This window comes from Haliaeetus albicilla, chromosome 4 (genome assembly GCF_947461875.1).
Source record: "Haliaeetus albicilla chromosome 4, bHalAlb1.1, whole genome shotgun sequence".
NCBI lineage: Eukaryota > Metazoa > Chordata > Aves > Accipitriformes > Accipitridae > Haliaeetus > Haliaeetus albicilla.
The window spans coordinates 49132676-49156497 of record NC_091486.1 but is presented as its reverse complement, the minus strand read 5'-3'; the positions used below and the strand labels follow the sequence as shown (position 1 = coordinate 49156497).

General features: G+C 47.3%; 1 protein-coding gene across 10 annotated transcripts in view; it reads right to left on the bottom strand.

Annotated features, from left to right (window-relative positions):
- Positions 1-23822, bottom strand: part of CASZ1 (castor zinc finger 1) — a 212326-nt gene that overhangs the window by 28436 nt on the left and 160068 nt on the right. For all 10 annotated transcript variants that reach the window (XM_069782508.1, XM_069782511.1, XM_069782510.1 and 7 more), the window contains 6 exons: positions 15874-16714; positions 13002-13070; positions 8022-8112; positions 5778-5942; positions 3066-3238; positions 1433-2301 (listed from right to left, as the gene is read on the bottom strand). In XM_069782508.1, coding sequence (XP_069638609.1) covers positions 1433-2301; positions 3066-3238; positions 5778-5942; positions 8022-8112; positions 13002-13070; positions 15874-16714 — 2208 coding nt within the window. The remainder of the gene's footprint in view (positions 1-1432; positions 2302-3065; positions 3239-5777; positions 5943-8021; positions 8113-13001; positions 13071-15873; positions 16715-23822) is intronic.

The window sequence follows — 23822 nt, the reverse complement described above, 5'->3', positions numbered from 1 at the left end:
CGCGACCTCTTGCCACCACCATCGCGTTGTCTCCACAAAAAGGGGGAATTCTTCTTTTTTGGGAGAAGGTTTAGTGCTGAGCCCGTGGAAGAAAAATTCAGATTAAAGGAAGAGAAAAAAAAGAGGGAAGGGGGGAAAACCGGACAACAAATTAAAGAAAGAAATTAGGAAGAACAGCAAGGAAAAAAGGAGGGAAAAAAGTTGCTGACAGGAACATGTCTGCAGTGCTTTTTTCCACAATCCCCAAGTGACTAAAATATTAATTTACCCTCCGGCAGTACAGCTGACGGCGAGCTGCTTCTCAGACAGCAAGTGGCATTTTATTAAAAAATAAAGGAAAATAGTTCCCTCAATGACCTTTCTCTGCTTTAGGAAACAATTTTTCAAATAATAATTCTAAAACTATGTGAAAGTTCCCCTCCCTCTTTAATCAGATCACTTCGTCCTACTCCCTCATTTGCTGCTGGGTAGAAAGGAACAGGGGCAGCACTCACATACCCATGGGCCAGCAGCCTGCTCTGGCTTTTCCATGCCCTGGGGAAGGAGGCTGAGGGGCAGCCCAATGCCTTGGGGTGCAGCCAGGCAGAGCCTCCCCTCCATGACACCACATTGCCCACCATGAGCTGACCATGTTCAGCAGGAGATTGTGGAGGTACCCTGTGCTCTTCAGGGAGCCCCACGTCCCTGCTGGCAGAGCTGGACATGGGCAACAACCTGCCCCAGGTCTAGGTGGTGGCAGGAAGAGCTTCAGGCTGCCCCAGGGAACTTCTCATTCCCATCTTTTACCCCTCTCATGGTGCCTCTGCCCCTTGCACCTCAGGGAGCTGCAGGGACAGAGAAGCACAGCTTGCAAGAACTGAATAGGAAAATGGTCCAGTTTGTGGACTGTACCAACACTATCTCCAAACCCACAGCTGCGACAACAGAGCTGGAGCACGGAACCAACCCCCCAGATCAGAAAAACAATTGGCAATGAGCTCCAAGATCAATACCACTAGGCCCAGCTAAAACTCGATACAGTCTGCAGAAGAGGGCTTAGGCTGCTGTGTGGCCTGCAAGTATTGGCCAAGCTTTTGCTTCATTTCCATTTTTAATACAGTGCCTCTCTCTTTTTAGCCTACAGTAGGCAATACACATGGCAACACCCTTCAGATCTGGTAAGAGCTTACTCCATTTGAGGGCAAAGCTGTGTTTCCTGCGTCTCTTCTGGCCACATGGGTATAGCCAGGCTCCACAGGAAACCATGCCAAGACTGCCCTCTTCAAGGGTTAACTGGACATGACCAAATTTATTTTCCCATTTACATTCCTTTACCACCTCCTCCCCACCTCCAGTCCCACGGACAACTGGGTGGCTTCTTATTCACTCCTCTCCAAGTCATCAGGCACTGCTCTTCCTCCCACCACTAGCACAACTGATGAGGGTAACTCACCTGCTTCAAGTGCTACAGAGGGCTTGAGTGCAGCTGCTGCCAGCCTGGCCATCATAGGAGAGATTAATCCCTTGCTAGCAGAGATCCTTTCCATTATAGATGCCGCTGGAGCTGGAGAAGAAGTAGCCGCTGGCTCACCAGATCCTGAAATGGCCTGGGATGAGGAATCCGTAGGAGCAGATGATGTTGGATTGGAGCCAGAAGAACCAGCAGTCATCAGATTAGCTGAGCTGGCAGGAAGTGATGTAGAGACCCGACTGGGGATGATGGGGAAGAAGGATCCAGCTGTTCCAGGAAGTGCCGAGTTGGAGAGTGCCAGGGCCAAGGGTATATTGCTGGGAAGAGCCTGGGAGAGCAGGCCAGAGATCTTGGTGGCTGGTGTCATGCTGTTGGCAGACTTGCTGGCCTGTGAGGAAGCCAGCTCAGCAGCAGAGGACGGTGCAGCTGGGACTATGAGAGAAACGGAAGACTGTTGACTGGTGGGGGAGGCACTCAGACTGGAGTTCTTCGAGCTCATAGCGGAGAAGTCAATAAGGTCATCATTACTGGACTCCTCTTGCTCATTATCCTTGGACCCGAGGAGAGAGGCAGGCAGGCCCAGCACTCCTGAGCTCCGGATGTGCCGGCGCTCATGTTTGCGTTTATGGGAGGTCATCTGGCTGGTGGAGGTGAAGGTGAAGCCACAGCCTGCCCTTATGCAGTGGAAGTGGTTGGTGGCCTTGCTGTAGACACAGCCCTCATACTTGCATTCCTCATACTTGTAGAACTTCTTGAAGCCGTCCTTGGCATAGGCATCATCTTTGATGTGGTAGCTCTTGTGCTTCTCAATGTCACACTTGTTCTTGAAGGTGAATGTACACCCAGGTCGCCTGCAAGGGCATCGAGGAGGAGAGGGTGGTTGGCTGTGTGGGCTAGGAGCACAACGCAACTGCTGTCACCTGTCTCCCTCTGGGATAAGGACCGGGGCCAGTATGAGACAATGGCCCTGGCTGCAAAGGGGTTGAGGAGCTTTATGTGGGTAAACCTGTGACACCAAGGCAAGCAAAAATGCTGCCATGTGAGAGAGCTGGGAAGCTCACTCCACTCCGAGGAACAGCCACAATAACATGGGGATGCAGGCACCCACCACTGAAAGTTCCAACCAAAACAGCAGTTAAAATGGACTAAGGTACAAACTGTGCCTTCCTACTCCCCCTGAGAACACGAGAAATCAATAGAAGAGTATTTGTGTACAGAAGGCAGAGTCTGGCCCTGAAAGGGATGAGCTGGCTGACTGTTGGCTGGAGAAAACTAGCATGGAAGTGCCATTAGCAGTATATTAATGGCCTACTTCAGTCGAATTCTGAAGAGGACTGTGATCTCTTTCCCAAACGATTCTAGGATGTATTTTCTAGTGGGTACCCTTTCCTCGGATCACCTCAGATCACACTGCTGCCTTCAGAGTGGTCTGCAGCATGATCCTCGAAATCACATCTGCCCTGGAGCATGAGTTCTCTCAAGAGCAGCACTGAGAAGGTCACAGCAGGGAAAAATCAAGTCCCTGTGTACACTCCTGAATTTATGACTTGGCAGAAGGAGGCAAACACACCATGCAATGCTGAGGCAGGATTCCCCCCCTTCCCTGCTGTCTCACCTGCAGTGAAAGTGAGTGGTTTTCTGCCCGTAGAACTGGCATTCCACAGTGCCGCAGTCCTCCGTGGCACGGAACCGCTGAAACCCGTCATTGATGAGCTGGGTGTTCTTCTTGTGAAAGTTCTCATGGGTCATCACATCAGAGGTGCTTGTATAGACCTTGTTACAACCCACCTAACCCGGACCAAAACAGGGAGTCATCAGTACAGCGTTTTAACAGCCTACCATTATTACCAGCAATAATAAATACATGTGCAGCACACATACATTTAATAGTTCCATTTGTGCACCTCTCCTAGGAGTATTAAGTCATCACTTTAATTCCCAATCTAAAGACTGATAGAGCAGTTGTGGAAAAAAAAAAACCAACAACCCTGGGCATGAAACAATAAGAAAAAAAGGGGAGGATGCAAAGGGATAAAAGACCAGCTACAGATAATCATGCCTGCTTAGGGAGGCAGTAAGCAGGGTTCCTGCTCTTAAGGAAAAAAGCCATTGCTTTTTGTTATCTTGGAGTGACACAGAACAAAGTAGGACTTTCATCTATTCGGGGAATACAAAATTGAGTGGGAATGAGTTATTTACCTCTTTAGTCCTTCTGGGAGGTAAGGCAGGGTGGTGCAACATGAGGCCAATCTTTTGAGCTTGTAATGTACAGGTTTCATTCTAGCAAAGCATAAACCCTATGTTCAGCTGATCTTAGCAAACCATTGGTGACTTTTTTCCTCCGTCACTGTTCAAGACTACCACTTCAATAATTTTAAACTCATGCAGCAAATGGGAATGGTGTGACGAGGACGGAATGCTGAAAACCTGCCTTCCTCTGGGTAAAGCGGGCAACTTTGCCATATTGAGTAAAAAAACACTGGAATCTGAAAACGTCCTCAGCCCTGCTGAGGGAGGATTTTTTTTTTCTTTTTTTCTCTAGCACAACGTGTGCCAATGCCTGCACCATCTCAGAAGTGAAGAGAACGAAAACAGCACCTCTTAGTTCAGCCCAGGTTGATTCAAACAGGCAATAACAAAACCCATGACAAATACCCAGGAAAAAAAAAAAAAAAGGATGTCCAGCTATTTCCAATATAAAAGAGCCTCTCTCTCTCTACACTGACACCTTGAAAAAAGACAGACCCTGCATGGCATTAAAAAAAAGAATTAAACAAAAACCTCCTTAGGAATAATTTGCAATGCAGCTCTTGGTGCTAAAGCCTAAAAAAATGTCAGTTTATATAAACAACTAACTGAATTTCATCCACACCAATTATGGACATAAAGAAAAAAAACCCTATGAGATGGATGGCACAAATTCTGCCATTTAAGCAGTATTTTCTTTAATTGGGAGTTTATATTCAGACACCTTTCCTGTAAGACACTGCTTACATGGGCATTATTTTACTGGAAGACAGTGGGCACAGGATGGAATTACCCATATATAGTTGTGTAAATGAGGGTCTCTGTTCGAACTCGGAGTGACTTAAAGCTGTGAAACATTCCTCATACTCTAAATAAAAAATTAAACTAATCCCATCCTGGTCAATTGAAGAAGCTAAACAACCAATATTATGGAAGCATAACAGAAAATGTCCTCAAGTGAAAGTCACATGAAGTTCCCAATTTATCAAATGTTGTAAGCACATGCTTAAACCACCCCCTATTCAGGACAGTACTTGAGTGCATGCCTAACATTTAAGTATGTGCTTAAGTCCCATTGACTTCAGAAAGCATACCTGACTTCAAGCTAAACATATGCTGAAGTCTATCCCAGCAAAACATTTAAGCATGTGATTAAGGCCTTGTGACTTTAACTGGGGTCTTAAAACTGTTGGGATAGGGCAGGAAGCGAGACCTGAGTTTTCAGAACAGAAAAGCTTTCACTAAGGGTTGCCTGATTATTCTGTTTGTAACTACAGCACATTCTCATGGCAATGGCTTAGGCCACAATTCTAATGGAACAAGTACATATCAAACCCTCTAATCTGAAGAATGATCAGGGTACGACCCAAACAATCTGGTGTGCCCGTGTCTAAAAACAGTAAATGCATCACAGTTACATCCGTGCAGCAACTCCAACTCTGGTTACGCTGCTCTTGAAGCCTGGCTGGCTCTTGAAACAAAGCTCCCAGCCTACACCACAGACAAGTACCACCGGTGAAGGAGACGCAGAACCAGGGGTGTTAAGACTAGATATGTGACAGTAAAGTTTAATTACTTTAGAAATTAATTATGGAGGAAATTAACCCAGTGTTAAAGGGCAGATGTGTCACAGAAAAGTCTGATTTCAAGGTAGTGACAGATCACATTTGAGTAGAGGCAGTGCAGTGGCATCACAGAGAGGTCCCTGAATCTCAGAGAACGGGGCTTGTTTGAACAAGTGAAGTCCAAGACTGTGAGAAAACCTGGAGACCTGCTTTGCTTCACTGCATGCGCAAGGCTTCTAAAAACAGAATGGTGCTTCCTTTCACCCTTCCCAACACTTGGCAAGGCAAGCATAGTGAGGAGAGGGCTCGGACTCTTCAAAGAGGTGCCTGATTCAGAAGTGAGCAAGAGAGGCTGTGAATGTCACCCCTTTGCCTCAGGACAGCCCCTTGCTCTCTAACAAGGAAGTGTTGGGCTGCCTAAACTCAAGAATCCTTTCAGTCCACCCCGAAAAGGACACAGCTCGAACAGTGGCTCTTCATCTGCCTTGTGTGCTATTCCCCCGTCCATCTGTTACCTGCATGCAGTGGTAGTGTGTGCTTTTCCCATTCAGGTGGCAGCCATGATAGTACACGCTACAGTCATCCAAGGGGCTGAAGCGCATGAAGCCGTGCTGGAGGGAATTATCACGTTTCTTGTGCATGTTGTAATGCCGAATCACATCCTGTTTACTAGTGAATCTCTGGAGAGATACAGAGACAGACAGTGAGACACGTGATGGGAGTGGGTGAGTAATCCTGGGGACAGGGTGGGTTTTTTTGTTGTTGTTAATAAACTTATGGTACCAGGAGTTTAAAGCTTAGCAGTAATCACTCCAAGAGAGTCAGATTAAAGAGGAATTGTGTGCATGTATCTTCTTGGTAAATGGAAAGTATATACACATGAAAAGTTGTAGAGTAAACATGACACTGGGGTGATGTCCAGAATATGCTTCATGCAGCTTTAAGACTGCAATTCTTCTAACATAATTTTAGCTGCTACTATCTCAAGAACTGCTATAGTTAGAAAGCAAACCAGTGAACTAAACAGCCTACAAGAGAGTAATCCAAGCTTCCAAATCACTCACTGTAGTGGTTAGCAAGACACTGGCTGCCACATTCATGTCAGACTAGAAATTGGGAAAAATACTCTGCTCTTTTATAGTATCTTCCCATTGTAAGTCTTCTGCCTCCCCTACAAGGTAGGATGGCTTTATTAGGGAAACAGGGACATGGAACTTTCTTCCAGTCACAGAAAAAGATGGTAGTAGAGCTCAGAGCTACATCTGTATGACCAGAATATCCTTTTCATTCTCTACCTGCTTGAAGTAATGAAGGGGTACCCCACTGTCAGAGCAGGCTAAGTGCCTTTAAAATGAAGCTTTTCATTTCTATTTCCCACAGACATCAATATTTAACAGTGAAGGTGGGAAAGTAAATCTGATTTTTTTAAAAAGAAATCAATATCCATTTATTTTGAGGAGTAATTGAAAAGGCCTGTATTCTAATGTTTAACAACTTTTCTAGTCTCCCTCATAGGAAACAAATGATTATCGCTTCCACTCTTTCCTCCTATAATATCAATCCTGATCAATCTCGTTGGTATTGGCACAGGAATATATGGATATAGATTTCAACAGGAATCCCTTGGAGGCTGGAGGTATGATTTCCCAGGGCGTACATACAGGATTGCTATTGCCAATCATCGTTAATTTGTGCCCACTTATTACAGAGCGTTACTTATTCTAAAATATATCTCAGCCGTAAAATAATTTGCATTTTAAAAAGCAGCCTAAATCCTTATTCCCTGCGAGACCAGACAGCTCCTTTGCAAGCAGCTTCCAGACTCCTTAGGAAATAATCATGAGGCCAATCATAATAATAGGTTTTTCTGTCTTTCCATCCTTTGTGTTTCTCTCTTTCTGGTTCAGAGATATCCGTGTTACAGTTGGGACAGACTCATCTCGGTTACCAAATGCTGGGCTAGGAGGACCACTACATCCATCCCAGAGACAAACTCTCCTTTGATCAATAGAAACCCACAGTCAAGCTCAGCAGATCCAGAACAACTTCCTATGCTGTGGTCAGACTCATTCCTTTGAGACCCAAAGGTCTCCTGGGGTAGGGCTGAAGTTGTGTCTGATGCACAGTAGAGGCAAACTCTGGGATTCCCACTGACACACATACAGCCTGACCACAGAAATGGCAGTGTCAAACTCACAGACCTGGGAAGAGGGTAAACAAACACAGCACGTGACTCCGCTGGCTTGACGTCGCTACCCTGGCAATTCTCCCAGTAATTACAGCATTGCACATGCTCCTGCCCCCACGCTTTCCCCACAAATCCAGGACTGCTGCTGGTCTTATTGGGTGTTTTGTTGCAGATACTGCCGCTACAATGTCACCCGGGCAGCAGGAGGGAAAGAGACAGACTAACAGATCAGCATTCCCTAGTTTCAGGCACAATTTGTAACACAGCAGAATTTATTCTCTTGGTTTCACTGATGTAAATCTGGAGTAGTTCCCACTGACTTGAGCTGATCTATGTTCTGCTCTTCGTTATAGTGGTCTGGGTTTGGTTAAATGGTGTTAGACTGGGTTAAATGGGAACAAAATAGGGATCTAGTTAAGTTCAAAATACATCTTGCCCTCTTTCAGAGCGGAAAAGTGAAGAGGCATGTGCATGCATGGGGGAGGAAAGCACAGGAGGACACACATCTCCCCTAGGCTGTACCCCTTTACACTCAGGTAGCTGTGCTGAAAACTTTTTACCATTCTTTTACCTGGTAGTTGCACTCTGGGTCAAGGCAGTGGTAATGTTCTCTATACTGGTATGCACAGTGTATATGTCCACAGTGCTGACTGCCAGAGAACCTGCAAACATGAGAGGAGGACAGAAGAAAGAAAGGGAAAGAGAATAAAACAGTGTCGTGACAGTAGTGCCTGTAAGCAAGGCACAAATAAAGTAAATCCCATTTCTGCTTTCATCCCATGTTTATGGCATTAAACCCCACCTCCTTTATCCCCTCCAAGGATGTTGACCCTCCTGCCTTCCTTTTCTTATTTGTCACTATTTAAAGGTGCTTCATGAGCAGGATCATTGAGGTCTTGTACATCCCTAATCTGTCTTTATTTCCCTTTGAAATTCATCTCCATTATGTAAGTTGCTTAACTTGGGGAAGAGTAAGAAAGGAGGGTTCCTTGAATTAAATATCATACAATTCTAAAATTCTCATGTGTGAGTTTATAAACCACAGCAGTGAGTTTCAGAAATCTCCCATGCCAGAAGGAGACAAATAAATATCGGTCAAATATGGATTCTAAATTTTAGGTATACGCCCATCTAGTACGGCCTCAGAAAAGCTCAGGCATTCATTTGTTTGTACAGGTTATGTCTCATGACTTTTTTTATCACAGTATGGTGTCACACTACAGAGAAGATTGCAAACCAGTGGATTAGATGGTAAACCACACAGATAGATGATGATCATGGCAAGATGACATAGGAACTTTCAATAAGATGGACAGATCAATGGAAAGACAGGCGAGATGGATCAACAGGAACGGGACAAAGCGTTACAGGCAGACCATCTCAACCCTGTGTGTGCATCTTCTCCCATGCATGACAGCCCTGCTAATCATTATTTTCCATGTGGATACAGTATTTGCTCACAACAGAAAATAGTGCAGTGCAAAAGAACAAGGTTGTCAGCCCGCCTTTGAGCGCAACTAAAGGAAGCCACAGCCAACAACAAGCACCCAATCCATTTCTGCAGGCCACCACTGAGCACTCCACACGGCAAATTTGGAAACTTCTGACGTACAGGGTGGAAAAAAACCCAGAAAGGCAGAAATGCCATACAATATCTACATACAAACAGGCAGTACATAGACTGTATTGACTGATAGACACGTCAGTAATTGGCAAGAGGGGATGATCCAGTAACGGGCTAATCAGTGCTATGAATTCTCTGATGTATATTCTAGAGGACCCTGGAAGAGCTGAAGAGCTTGAAAGGGAAAAGCAGTAGAGAGCAGGGGACTCAGAGGGGAAACATTCAAAGATAAAGTACCATCTGCTCAAAGGTTCCTCAAAGGTTCCTCATGTCACTTAGTGCTAAACACAGCAGGAGTGCATATGATAAAGGGCATGGGAAAGAAACAAGGAAGGGCAATGGGTAAAAAGGAAAAATGAGAGGAGTGAGGGGGTCCTGGGGCAATCAAGGAATGGGGCAGGTGCAGGGAAGATTATGGATCATCATAAGGTGAGGTAACGCTAAGCTACAGGATAGAAAAAGTCGTGACGAAAAGCAGCACTAAATAAGGCATTTCTGAAGCACAGTAAGGAAGAAGAGGTCAACTGTGGAGACAGCAGGGCCTCTAGGAGAAAGAAAGGGGACTTAATTGACAGAAAAGATAGACATTGCTAAAAAATTAAATGACTTCTTTGCCTCAGCATTCACAAAGGGAGACAGGGACAGATGCCAGGAGCAGACATGCCTTTCCCTGGGGAAGGAGAAGAAATACTGCAGGAAATCAGGATCACGTCAGAACAGGTGATTGAGAAACTGGAACAAACCTCAGCAGCGGAGAAGAAACAAACCACAAGGCAAACAGCAAGGCTGGCTGCACAAACAAAGGTGTGGAACTGAAAGCAGAGGAAGCAATTCCTGCTCAACACCTGGGCAACAGTGAGGCTAGTACAGGGCGCAGGCAGCAGCCTGAGTCACCATGGCATTAAACTAGGTACACGCAGCTCTGCAGCAGATCGCACCAACTGGTCCTGCTAGTCCAGGGCTTTATGTCAGCACACTACCAGCAGCTTTAAAGGAAAGAAACTGCTTTGTGGAAAGCTTCCTCCTTATTCCACTGATGAGATGGGGAAGAGAGAGCTGTGCAGGGCTGGAGAACTGTGGAGCGCAGGCCAGGCAGAGACAACAGAAAGAAAAAGACCTTGCTGACAAATACACACCTTTGAGGGAAAGCAGTCTAAAATATTATTGAAAGTGAGGATGCAAAATGACCAGAGATGCCAACTGCAGTAAAAGAAGGGACAGACACCGAAGAGATCTGACTGTATGGGATGAGTTACTTGAAACATCCTAGGAGGAGTAACTCACAGGCTCAGCTTTAAAAGCAACAGCTAAACAAGCACTGTAGCACTTCAAACTCCTACCCTCCTTTCCACGTGCCACAGCAAGGTGTGTGTGTGTGGTGTCTACAGTGCAGGAAGGGAGAGGCAAGTGTTGTACCAAACCGTGCACTTGGGGAAGGAGGGAAGCAGCAAGCACAGCACAAAGGGGAAATTCTGCTCTTTCAGTCTGTAAGGTTAGGCTCCTAAAGGGTTATATTTATCCTGTGTTTCTTCTGACACTTGAAACAGTTCAAAGCTATTAATTTTTAAAGCACAGCATCTGTTTAGCTTTTTCATAACAGGAAAGCTTACACACCACACACTTACACACATACACACGCGCACATTTACATGCACATACTCGAAGGTACATCAACACCCCTCTTAATTTACATGAACATACCCACAATTTCCATGCACACGAACAGACACAAACACACCTGAAACAAGCAAACTCACAGACCATCTAATCACACTGATATGCAAATCCAAACTCCTAAATTGTCCATACAGGCACATAGATTCATTTTCACAAGAATAACCCCCTCCCCCTTCCCTTACTTTCCTCCCCCTCCCCTTACTTTAATCGGTTCACTTTTTTTTTTTTTTTTTTGCCAGAAAGAACTAGTCTTCATCTGGCAAGAATTAGAAAGAAAAACCAAGATAAATAAATAATAATAAAAATAATAAATAAAGAAGTCAGCATGCTTAGAGAGTGTTTACAGACTCATTACCCTGTAACGATGATGTGAAAGAAGGAAGAAAAAAAAAACCCACCCCAATTACAAGGGGGGAGGAAACCCACACAGAAATAAATATTTAAGCAAGTGCTGCCAGAAGCACCATCTGCTGAGGCACTAATAATAATAATAATAATTTTTTCTGTGGTCTTTTTTTTTTTTTTTTAATTATAAATATACAGGGAGGGGGGGGGAACAACCCAACCCAAACTAGCTAAGTAAGAGGTTTTGTTTTGTTGTGTGAGAGAATGGATTATTCCTGGGCAGCTTTTGGCAGTGGCTTTGGCAAACTCATTAAGCTAATTATGCAGTACAGACATAGAGTGTCGTGTCTCTCTCCCCCCACCCCTTGATTTTAAGGCTTTAAACTGTTTTTAAAATTGTGTGTAAATTGAAGGGAAGTGGCTGTGCTGCCAACGGGCGGCTTGCGGAGCTTTTTAAGCAGGATGTGGTGTCCCTTAGCTATCTCACAAGCCTCCCTCAGCTACCTGCCTGACCCAGGGGAAGGGGCTTGCAGAGTGCTGTGAAGAGTGGATGTGGGTGAAGTGTTTATACGGTTCTGTGCTTGAGAGGGGAACTGGGGACAAAAAGGGTGGCATCTCCTCTCTCACTGCAACCTCTGTGATTCCTGCAATCTCAGCAATAAAAGGGTGCTGCTCCTTCTGCCCTATGCAAAGATGGGCTTAAACCCCCACTTTCATTCCTATACTCTCCCAGGAGGCAGTGAGTTGCCACAGGCAATGACTAGAGGCATTGCTGCTTGAGGAGCTGCATGTGGTGGTGCAACTCTTCCCATGTGGTCTTCTGCCCCCTTCTCATACATCAGGGATTTGGGCAAAAGGGAGGAAAGGAAATCGCCTCTCGTTCTACTCTCTGGCTAGGGAGAGCACTGTTCCCACCCTTCTCCCCTGCTGAGGTGCTAAGACCTTCCCTTGCACCTTCCTAGCAGCTGACTGCCTCCCACAGAGAGGCTCTGTAGACCCTGGCAAGGTGGGAAAGCACAGTACACATTTCCCTCCCCTCTTGTTAATAAGTGCCCAAGTGCTGGTGGGAACAAACCCTTCAGTTTTATCTCTGGATATAAGTGTTCTCTTGCTTCCCTGACTGGTGTCCTTCTGTATACAAGGGGCTTTCGTAGTGAGTTTTCGCACAGTACAGATGGAAGATTCAACAGGCCGGGGAAAAGGCTGATGGACCCTTTACACCATAACCTACAAAACAGGCAGGTGTTATGCAGTAATCTCCTCTGTCCCTCTGGCTCTCATGGCATTACTCACTCCATCTCACCGCAACAGCCTTGGGCTCCCTCTCAGCATCACTCATTCCTGACCTAAGCTTGCCCACGGCTGTGATAAGGTGCCCTAGCCTGCACCTTATTCAGTGAGGATTTCTCATATCAATGAGCTGCAAAATTTTCTAGGATAAACATCCCACATTGATGCCAAGACCTGCCTAAACTCGAGCCACTTGTGAATTCCTCCAGCCTAGAGTCTCAGAGGTGAGATGTTCTCTGCTTGCCTTCTGCAGGCACTGGACATGGTAGAGGAAAAAGGCTGGAGACAGCATAGCAATGGACAGAAAAAACAACAGTCAAGAGACCGCACTCCCATTTAAATCCTGGACTTCTGCAGTGAAACATTTTTCCACTATTTGTCACAAAGTCTAACAGCTCTGGGGAGCCAAGCATGCTCTTGGCATGCTTGTACACCTCTCGCAGCTACTGCTCTCCCAAGCAGGGGAACAGAGCAAGTACAGATGCCAGAGGGAAATGGAAATGCCAAAGACTGGTTTAACACTTGATCCAGATGGACAAGACCTCATCTCTCCCACCACCACTCCACCCTCTTACTTCCAGCCCTCCCCCCAGGAAAGTCAAGAGTTTTGCCTACCTGGCAATATACTTCTGGTAAATATTTACGTCTTCGCTGACAGCTGGTTTGTCAGTGGGTAATCCATTCCTAATGAGAAACACACAGGGCAGAGGTGGTTAGTAGGCAGGAACAGGGCACAGTCTAAGCTCCTTGTTTCTCTCACACACCACTGACACACCAGGAGAGGGCCCAGCGAAAAGCACACAGCAAAGACACACAAAGGTTGAACTTCCCTCCCCCTTAGCCTTCAAATCTGGTACCTTCTTGTCCTAGGGAACCACACAGTCTACCTACCACCTCTCCTGCATGTTCCCTCTTTGCAGGTCAGTGTGTTGGAGACATTGAGAAGACCAACCATGAAAACCTGTTTCCACAGAAAAAACTAAATACCTATATACAAACAAGTGATGGCCACATGAAAACAAACACTTCCCTGAAGCACCTTGCAACACTGTCCTTATGTGCATGGAACGGCCATTGAGACACGTCTGCCCTAGGCTCAACTGTGGGAGAAGAGTCTCAATGCTTCAGCCACGCTGTGAGCTACCACACATTTCCTATGTACCAGCAGGCACAGTGTACTGCTACCCAGTACTGACAACATGGCTACATCCCCCTAGATGGGGCTTTAATTGCCTTTTTTTTTCACACAGGTACCCCAACTCCAATAGACAGATGGGGCAGCAAAGATCAATGAGAAAACCAACCCAACTACACCCAACTGTCAGATAAGCCTGGGTTACTTAACATCATTAGGAAGCAGACAAAAATTGCATCCTCAGTGAGTTCAGCAAGAGGAAAAGGAGATACAGGGCCAGACTCCAGCCTACCTAAAAGACAGTGGCATACAACACAATCCCAGACCGGCTGTACGCAGTCTTCCTTCTCAGTTTTGCCCGCACCCAGCCTCCACTCTTAATCGTGACAGCTCTGTAGCCTGGTTTAAACAAGGACACTTTTGCACAGAGTTCTCTTGAAGAAGGTAGATTAGTTCAGGGCACGTTAATAGCATTAGATGTTAGAGAGTTTAAACCCATGGCTAGGGTGTATGTGCGTACATGTGAGAGTAAGAGGTAATCCCTGCCAGGTTATTTGGTCCCAGCGGGGACTGTGAATGGAAAGCCAGGTCCCAGATACCACAGTTAGCACTTCCTCCTCCAGCACTATTAATGGGCTGCTTTCTCTTATCATAAAAGCCTGTATCTAGTAAGCAGCCTGAAGGAGAAGGGACCGGAGCCCCTTCTGTACTCCAATGTGTGATCAGGACACTGGGAACTGCCAGGCTGAAGGCCCTGGTCACCTCCATTCCTGTTGCAACCCCATCATGATGCCCCAGTTGAGGAAGTCCTGTGGCTAGAGGAGGGATCACCATGGTGCTGCAAACTCACATCTGCAAGTGGCAGGAAATGAACAAGAGAAAGGAAATCAAACTGGGATCCCAGTGCAACACCAAAGCAGATAAGAAGAGGCTCACAGCCCACCAAGCACAGCTCTAGGATGGCCACTGAACTCCAGGCAGCTCAGCATTCTGCAGACTCTTCAGGCACAGAGTCCCTAGCCAAGTCGCCCATCACAACAAGGCACTGTGCCTACAGGAATATTTACAACACAGTGTTTTTTAGTAATAGGAGTCCCTGCCTGCCATGTGGAGCACATACAGCATTCACCCTGAGCAGGGGCCAGATGCAGATGTTAATAATCCTCTGCCCTTTCCCATATACCTTAGCCATAGAGCTCCCAAATCTGTCTGCAGGCAGTTGGGAAATGACTGTTTCACGTGGAGGACAGCTATCATTAGCTCTGCCTCCCAGGTGGGGAAACATGGAAAGTGGGGGATGCAGACTTGCCTGAGACTGCAAAGAGCATTCGAGTTAGGATTCAGCCCAAGGCCTCCTAGGTCCACATACTAAACATAAACCAGCCCTCTTCCTTACAAGAGGGCAAAATAGTAGGGTGGATGTGATGGCATTTGCCACAGAAGTGCAGGCCAGAGGTCCTAGACTTACTACCAGTGACCCCATGGAATTCACAGCTCAAAACCCCAGGTCCACAGTGAGAAACAAGTAAATCCAAAACTTGACAAGAAAGCAGAGAAGTCCCTCCCTTCCTCCCTGCTTGCAGCCTCACATACCTATGTAGCTTTTCTATAGCTACCACCTCTGGAAGCCACATTAAAAAGTAATCCCAGGTTTGGCAAGGCCTTCAGATATCTCCATTCAGTCAATGGCATCATTGCAGAGACTGCCAGCAACATATGTGTAGGAGGTTATTAGTGTAATTGGGCTAATGAGTTTGCCCAGTCTGAGGGGTAATTGAATCACCTCTATTTGTGTAAGGAGCAAGCAAATTGAGAAGACACAGGCCCAGCCCCACAGAAATATATATATGCCTAACTCCTATCAAAATTGATGGGAACTAGTCACCAAAATGTCTTCTAAGTTCTGGGACAAACAAAAAGTCCCATCTTGCTAACAGTAAAATCAGCAGAGTTTTGCCATTGAGTTAGATGGAAGCAAGAATCAGGTTCTCCTGCAGACACAGCTGGATGCCTGGGGAACCGGAAGAAGGAGAAAGTAGTTACAACCTTGACCTCAAGAGTGCTGACAGCACCATGTTCCCTCATCTCTCATGTTAACATATGAACCCAGAAGCTAGTGTGCTCTGGATTCACGGCTGTGACTGCTGATGTCAGACCACATCCTTAGTGCAAGTAAAAGAGATGTAAGGTGCAACAGAGGAGCAGACACTCCAACAGGGAACAAAAAGAAACATCACACGAACAGTGCAGTACTTATCATCCCATGAACTGGAATTGCCCACTGATCCACACACAGACTTTAGGTATGATCCCCCACTAATACAAAGGTAAGAAAAGTGGGAGGGCACTTACTTTACTGTAGAGACTGTTCCAGTTGTGATGGAGTCTGTCTTGGAGAAAGTTGATTTCAGGTACTCGGGAGTGTTGAATGGCAATGAGACGGACTGCTCTGGCCCAGCCACAGGAGTGCTGCTGGGGGTACTGGCAAGGGGAGCAGGGGCCAGGCTGGGTGTTGGAGCTTTTACTGGAGTAAGCTTCTGAATGTTCCTCACATCATACTTGGAAGGCCGGCCTACCTTGCCTGTCTTGAAGGCGATGGCTCCTCCCATATCTGGGCTTCCTTCTCCAGGCTTGAAAAGGTGCAAGTACTTGACATTTTCTAGGTCATACTTGGAGGCCTTCTTGTAAGTGTTGCCATTTTGCGGCCTGATGCTCTCACCCGTCTTCAGCTTCTGAATGAAGAAGTCATATTTGGAGGCCCGTGACATCAGGCCCTGCATCTGGGAACTGCTGGGAGAGGGCAGCGGCAAGATGGTGGCTTTGGTCTCCGTCAGCATGGAGGCATCTGGACCTGGCACCCGAATGGGCTGTGCCAGCACTGAGGAAGTTTCTTTGCCCAGCTTGGAGCCCAGCTCCTCAGATTTGGCCAAGTGCATGGGCCAAGAGAGCTGTTCTCCAGCTTTCAGTTTGCGGATGTACTCCTCATACTTGGAGAAGCGGGCTCGTTTGCTCATGGCGTCTTCGCCAGGGAGAGAGGCAGCAGTTGCAGTGGCCTCTGAGGTAGCAGCGTTCAGCTTGTCAAAGCTGATCTTGCGGGCCAGCTCATCCCGCATGTTCTGATCATCATAGCCGAACATGCCCAGGAACTCATTCATGGTGGTGGCGGCATAATCTCGCAGCGATGAAGCTTCCCCTACAGAGAACCAAAGTGAGAGAGTCATGCAAGGCGTTGATTTTTCTTCTCCTCCTATACCAGCACTAGTAGCAGGGAGGGGGAGTAAGGGGAGAGGGGAACATGATCTACTGACGTTTGGCTCACTTGTTAGGTTTTACGACTCTTAAATTAATTTGTTTAAAAAAAAAAAGTAATTAATACTGGGGTAAAATAAAAAGAGTTCATCAATGCCAGGAAAATCAATTTCCTAAATGTTCTAGCCGATGGCTTTTCAGTACATTAAACAAAGTTTCATAAATGTCTCTGCACTCTTGCCTTGGCCTAATATGAAGAAAAAGTAATTTTACTGGAAGTGAGACCAGTGCCAATATGCCGAGGTTTGTACAGTTTTGTCCTTGCGTGTGTTTGTATATGGAAGGAGGTGCACAGAGGATAGACGGCAGTATGTCTGCATGTGTAAGGGAGGGTAGAAACATGTGAGATATGCTATGTGTGCTGGTGAACAGCAGGGCTGAGAGCAGGCAGGACAGCATGGTGTGAAACAGATAAGGGAGACAGGGCAAGCCAATGTATGGAGTGGAGCAGGAGGAGGGCAGAATGGAAAAGTGCAGAGTAAAGAAAGATGCAGAGGTGGAGATGAATTCAGGTGGGGGAAGAGCAGCAAAGGCTATATGCATGAGAAGCTTGGCAGTGAGGAGTGGCAGTGGGAGGAGTGGAGAAAAGAAGGCAAGACAAAGACAGGATAGTTCCCCATAGCTACTGCAGTCCTTCCCTTCCCTGTCAATTTTGTAAGAGTTCTTTTCACCCAACTTGCTCCCTTCCTTCTCAATCCCAATGACTGGAGAGCTACTACTCTCCACACAAAAAGGGGCCACAGCTCAGCAAAGGCTGTGGAAACCTACAGGTGGTCTCCTGAGAAGCCAGGAACAGCTTCCAGTAAGATGAGGAAAGGGAAAAGTCCACACAGGTGCAAAATAGGTAAGGAACAGCCTCCTCTCCATCAGGATTTCGACTGAGAACAGAAAGAGCTGTTGTCCTGATGTGGGCCCCACAGTGGGGGAGAAAGCCTGTTCTCTGGAGCATGGGTTGGGGAAGGGGCAGGAAGGGGTTAGCCTACCTGAGCGTGATTATACGGAGGAAGAATGAGTAAAAGCTGTCCTTCCTTGGATCTCTCCCTCCCTTCCTCCCTCCCTCCCCTACTCCCTCAGGCAGTTTCACAGGCCACCAGGAGGGGAAGAACACACATCTGGAGGTCACCCAATATCAGTGTAAAGGAGGAAATAAAGATTGCTCTGACGTGCCAGCTTGGACTCATTTAGGCTTCAGTCTGACACAGTGCTCCTCCTCCTCTCCCTCTTGCTTTCTCCTGCAGAGTAAAGATTTACTGTGTGCAGGAGTCCTTCAAACCTCCCTCGTCATCTTTTCCAATCACTCACTCTAGCTCTCATGGGCAAGCACACTCGTTCACAGGGAGCCAGCACAGGCAGGTACACTGGCAGCAAAATGGAGGTTCTGGGCACTGGGTCCCGCTCAAACCAAATCAACACTGCCTTGAAACATAGTGGAAAAGGAAGGCACCAAGACATAGCCACAGAACAGGTCAGCAGATCCAAAGCATGAAAACAGACCCTTAGGATTTAGGGGATGACAGCTAATGATGCCATACGCACAGGCACGCACATACGAGAGCAATTCTGTGCACACAAGACCCAGTCAATGAGCAAAGTCGAAGTTCAATAGCCATCAGCTTCCACAAATCAGTTTCCACAGGACTATACAGAGGAAGAGACTGCCTGCAATGGGCACTAAAATGTGCAAGACCATGAAGGTCATATTCCTGTTTCAATATTGCCTGGCATAGCTGTGTTCATGTAGCAGAAGTGTGGCTGCACTAGTTGCCTGTCTACATGGTACATGAGAAAGGCAATGCGAAGATCATGCCTGAAGCCTGCAAGCAGGAGGACAAAGACACACCTGCTATGTACTGGGATCTGGTTTAGCCCAAAATGACTTTCCAGCTCTGGGCACTTAGGCCCAGCATCCTGCATGGGATTTGGGGATGCCTGACTTCAGAATAAACACCCTGTTAGTTACAGAATGGGTGGCAATGCCCCTGCAGTGTCTCACTCAGGTTTCTGTAGCACAACCTCATGGGTCAGTATTAATCTTAAAGGATGTTAAATGCAGAATCATGCCTCACAGTGTCCAATAACAAGACCTGTCACAAGGAAAGGCTGTATTACTCCATCCTCAGAGGTAGGACCGTTTCATCTGTGCTTCCCCACTTGACCCTCTCCTGTGGCCCCTCCAACACCCTACCAAAGCCATCAACTTTATCTTTCACACACAGACATATTAAATAATTTCATCTTGCTTTAAAGCAGTTCTCCTTTTTACCTCTTTTTCTCTCTTCTCCACCTCCATTTCAGTGTAACCCTATGACCCAACAAAAGGGATTAAACCCATGAAATCCCTATGGGGTCTAACACTTCCCTGTTTCTGTTAAATCTGCTTTCCCTGTTCTGCTTTTCCTCTCTTTTTGGACCTGTAAACCAATCCCCTAGCCTCCTTCACAATGCCCTGACTTCCAAGCACTGCACAGAAAAACTCTAGCCAACCTGTGCCAAACTGCAAGGGGAGAAAAAATACCACAGAGAGGACCTGATAGGAAATTAAACTATTAAGTTTGATTTTTACTAGCTTTAACAGCTGCCCTGAAAGCCAGCCAACCCCTTTCCTTCTTTATCCTAACCTGCAGCACACGAAAAAAGATGGGAGACCCTCTTTTTCAATCCCACATCTCAAATCAGTTTTACAAATCCCAGCTCGGTTCAGGCCCCACAGACATTACAAATCCAGAGAGAAGATTCAATGAAACCTAGTAGTTTCTTTTTAACACTGTAGAAAATGAAATGCTGTAGGAGACCAGCTCCTTTTTAAACTTCTCTCATCTGCACACCTGGTCTTGGAAAGCATCGCTGGTACCCATGTGGCAAGACCCCAACTGGTGCAAACAATTAGATGCAAACCCCAAGACCATAGGAAAGGGGGAGTTTTCAGACCTTTTTTTGAGCTTTGCAAAAGTCTAAGCTTGAGTTCAGGTTTTACTGCCCTAGATTTAATCACCTCATCCCTCTAAACACCTTGCATTATGCTTTTCCTTTGCTCAAATTCGGTTCCAGATGATCACAATACCCTCCCTGATTAACAGCTTTGCCAGTGCTGCTCAGTCTTTCCTCATCCACATTTGAGATGAAACCTTGGCCAGTTCCCACTACTCACTGCCTAGCAAGCACACCTTCACTCATCCCAGCATGAGCCCACCAACACATCCCCTAAAGCCAAGACAACCTTCACTTAGTTGCACAGGCAGCTAACCAGAAGGCTACAGGCTTTTCTGGTGGAGGCACCTTATGGAAGGGAGCTGTCTCACCATGAAGATGGTATGAGACCCAGCCAACTCATTTCACATACAAACAACAGTGAGGAGGTAATTATTATTACCTAATCAACAGAAAACCCTCCCCATACCCACACACAGACAAAAGTGAAGCAGGACAGCAGTTGGGAAACAAATCCCTGTGACAAGTGCACAGCCCTGGAAGGCACAGGAAGCATTGTCCCTGGGTCTTCTTCCCCCTTCCCTGCACCACATTTGTCTCTCCTTTTCTATGTGATAATAAAAGAGCTCCCTCTCCCCTTGCCAGTGCTCTCCATTTGTGGGCATTGCCAAAGAGCAGAGATCTGTGTGTCTCAGAGCAGCTATCGTATCACAAAGGATCCGAAGCTAGCAAAAAGGGGGCTAAAAATAGCCTGCAGCAGCTCACTATATATGGAAGGAAAAGCAAAACAGCCCAAATGGAGTGCAAGGTCTGGATACTGGGGGATGGGACATCCCAGCCAGGGCTCTGTCCTTTATTCTGCTTGGGAAGGAAAACATGTAGACTTGGGGGCTACAGGATTATGAGCAAGAAACTGGCACTCATCAAGCATGTTCTCCCAAGTGGAGTCTCCCCAGGAAATTATGAAGAGAAACCCCCCCTTGTTGAAAACAGGTCCACTATTCCCTTTCTAAGGGACTTAGCCAACAGGCTAAGAAAAGAAAGGAAAACTTTGAAAGCTTGTACAAGGGAAAGCTCCTGGTGACTACTTTAGTCCACTATGTAAGTAACAGAGCAAAGAACCTGGGACTGTATAGGAAAATCTCCCTGGGTATGTGTGCATCAGTGAGAGATTGTGGAAAGGGATTTCAGTCAGAAACTGCACTGGGAAATCTAAATGCTATATATAAATGCGTGTAGAGAACTATGGGTCAGCCAGTGTGCAGGAGAGGGTGCATGAATGAATGAAGAAACACATCTGCACATCCAGATCAGCTTCTGACACACATCTCCTGACAGATGCCAGCTTTGAGACTCCTGAACATGTTTCCTAGCTGTACCAGAGAGGGAGGCACATAAGGCAAGACTGAGCACTGACTCATTAGTCCCTTGCTTCCAAGGGGTGTCTCAGAAAAAGAAACAGGGATGCCATACATGCATGTTCTCCGTCTTGTTTCAAAGCATGAGGAGTGAACAGCATGGAGCAAGTCTCTGAAACTCCTGCCTGACACACAAGCATCTGACCCTGGAAGGAGACAAAGGTGGCAGGGATTTGGCATTAGACTACAGGAGGTGTTAGTAGAGGACACCAGCAGTAGCTGAAGTCCCATCAAGCAGGCAGTGTGTGTACACACCAGGAATCCAGGAAGCAGGAGCCCTTCTCAGCCCCATATAATTAGGATGGCTTTCCCTACTGATTAAGAAAGCCAGTTAGACATAGGATCCGTTTTTCTGTGTGGCTCCTGCTTTTTACCCAAGTTTCCAGCTGATCAAAGAAGTATGGTCTCAATTTTAAATGCTGCTGAGCACTGCCAGCTCTGTATCCTCTATGTCCTCAGAGGGAGCAACGGGTGCTCAGAACCTTCAAAACCAGGTTCCTGCCACGACTCCTCTGAAGCCACATTGACCAGGAGGACAGAGCTGTATTCCTTTCCTTTGATCTGACTGCTTCCTGCTACCCCCAACTCCCAGGAAAACTCCTTTTCAGTACAGGCCATTCCAGATCTTGCTGGAATAAACTTAACTTGCACTCACTAACACCAGGTCTGAGAGGACTCGGTGATGAACAGCTTAAAACCCATTTTCTGGAACACTGACAGAAAAAGAAGAGGAAAAGAACTTCGTCCTTTCCAAAGGAAGGGATGTTTCAGTTTGTGCTTTCCAGGGAAATGTTGCGAACGACATTTACAACAGGGTTCTTGAAACAGACGCTCAAGACCTGGCAGCACGTCTGTTTGCAAGTCAAATCCCATGTGGCTCTATATGTAAACCGGACCCTGCATGTGCCATTACCCGCCTTAAACATAAATAAGTCTTCAGCCCCCCATAAACGTACATAAACATTTTTACATGATCCTTTGACAATATAGCCCTACAAAGGCATTTTACTGAGAACTCCTACCCCAGTGAGAAACCTCAGTTCCTTTTAATTTTCCCCAGTTTGGTAACATATTTTTTACATTTAAGTTCCCCTCCTTTCAGTTTTCATAGCAAATAAAAGCTGCAAATGGCGGGGGGGGGGGGGGATTAAAACAAACTAAAAACAGAGTCCAGGCACAATCACCTTGTGTCTGGAAACGACAAGGGCTTTCCTATCAAAGGAAACTGAAGGTCACACTTTTCCTCATTGATCTTGCAATGTTTGTTAATTACTCTGTCACTGATGTGGCGAAGGATAATTAAACAGCTCTGTTTATATCTTATATGCATAATTATGTGCGCTGCCACTGAACTCGTGAAGACTAGAGAATGTGCCTCTCCAGAAGGGGAACGGACAGACGGAGATGAGTTTCAGCTGCATTATTAACAGGAGGAGGAAAACATGCGCGCACACAAAAGGAGGAAAGTTTGATAGATTCACAAAGTGCTGGGATCAGGGGAGGGGTGCATGCAGGTGAGGCAGATTAGGGGAAGATCTTTCAATTACAGATCCAACCCAGCCGAGTGACAAATCGGGGGAGGGAGTTGCTCTGCCCTAATGGAGAGAATTCAATTTACCCTAAGCTTTTACCAAGGCTTAGCACTCATACAGCCCCCAAAATCAATCTGGGGGGAACCTGGGTATCAGAAAGCGATAAAGAAATTCACCTGGGGCCTTCTGCAACATCTCTTGCTGAATTCAGCTTTTGAATGAACCACAAAAATAAGATGGTAGCTATCTGAAAATAAGAAATGCACACACGGCCTGGGGGAAAACGCTTTGCAACTGCACACAAGTTGGCATCCCAGACCGAAGCGGCGGGGGACACAGAGGTTTGGAACCAACAGCTTCACCAGCTCGAGCCCCAACCCAGGGTGTGCTACCCCGCCAGCGGTGCCGGAGGACGGGCTCCCACACCCGCCCCGTGAAGGAGGCAACGCCATGGCGAGCGGTAACCCCTCAGCCCCTCCGGCCAGGATGAGGGAACGCACAGCAACGTTACGTTTTGGATGGCTCTGTTACGGGCTCTTATTTGACACGCAGGCAGGGGTACGGGCAGGCCAACCAGGGGTAAGTGACCAAGACGGGCAGTGCTAGCCAGCAGCTCGCTCCAGGCTTCCTAACGGCCGAGCAGCAGAGGGCAGCGGCTGGGTCCCGGCGGGGTCCCGCACGGGACGTGTGGCCACCCCGGCCTTGCCCTGGCACGGCACGGCACGGCCTCCCCCCGCCGGGTCCCCTTCCTCCTGTTCCCCCGGGGAAAGCCGCCGCCGCCTACCTCCTGCCCGCCGCCGCGGCGGCCGCTCCTTCCAGAACCTTCGCCCCGGCCGGCCTGAGGGGCGGGGCGGGGCCGCCGCACGCGCGCGGCGGGCGCGGGGCCGGGTCCCGCCTCCCCAGGTGCGGCCGCGCGGGGCCGAACGGGGCCCGCCGCAGGGGCAGCCGCTCGCCGGCGCCTCTTCCCGGAGCCGCCCCCGGTCCCCGACGGCCTCGGGGGGCTTTCGCAGGTCCCGAGCCGGCCCGGCCCGTGAAAGCCGGGGGAAGGGGCAGGCCAGCACCTCCGCGGGCAGCAGGGCCGCAGCAGGCACCGGGTTGAAATGCACGATGAGGT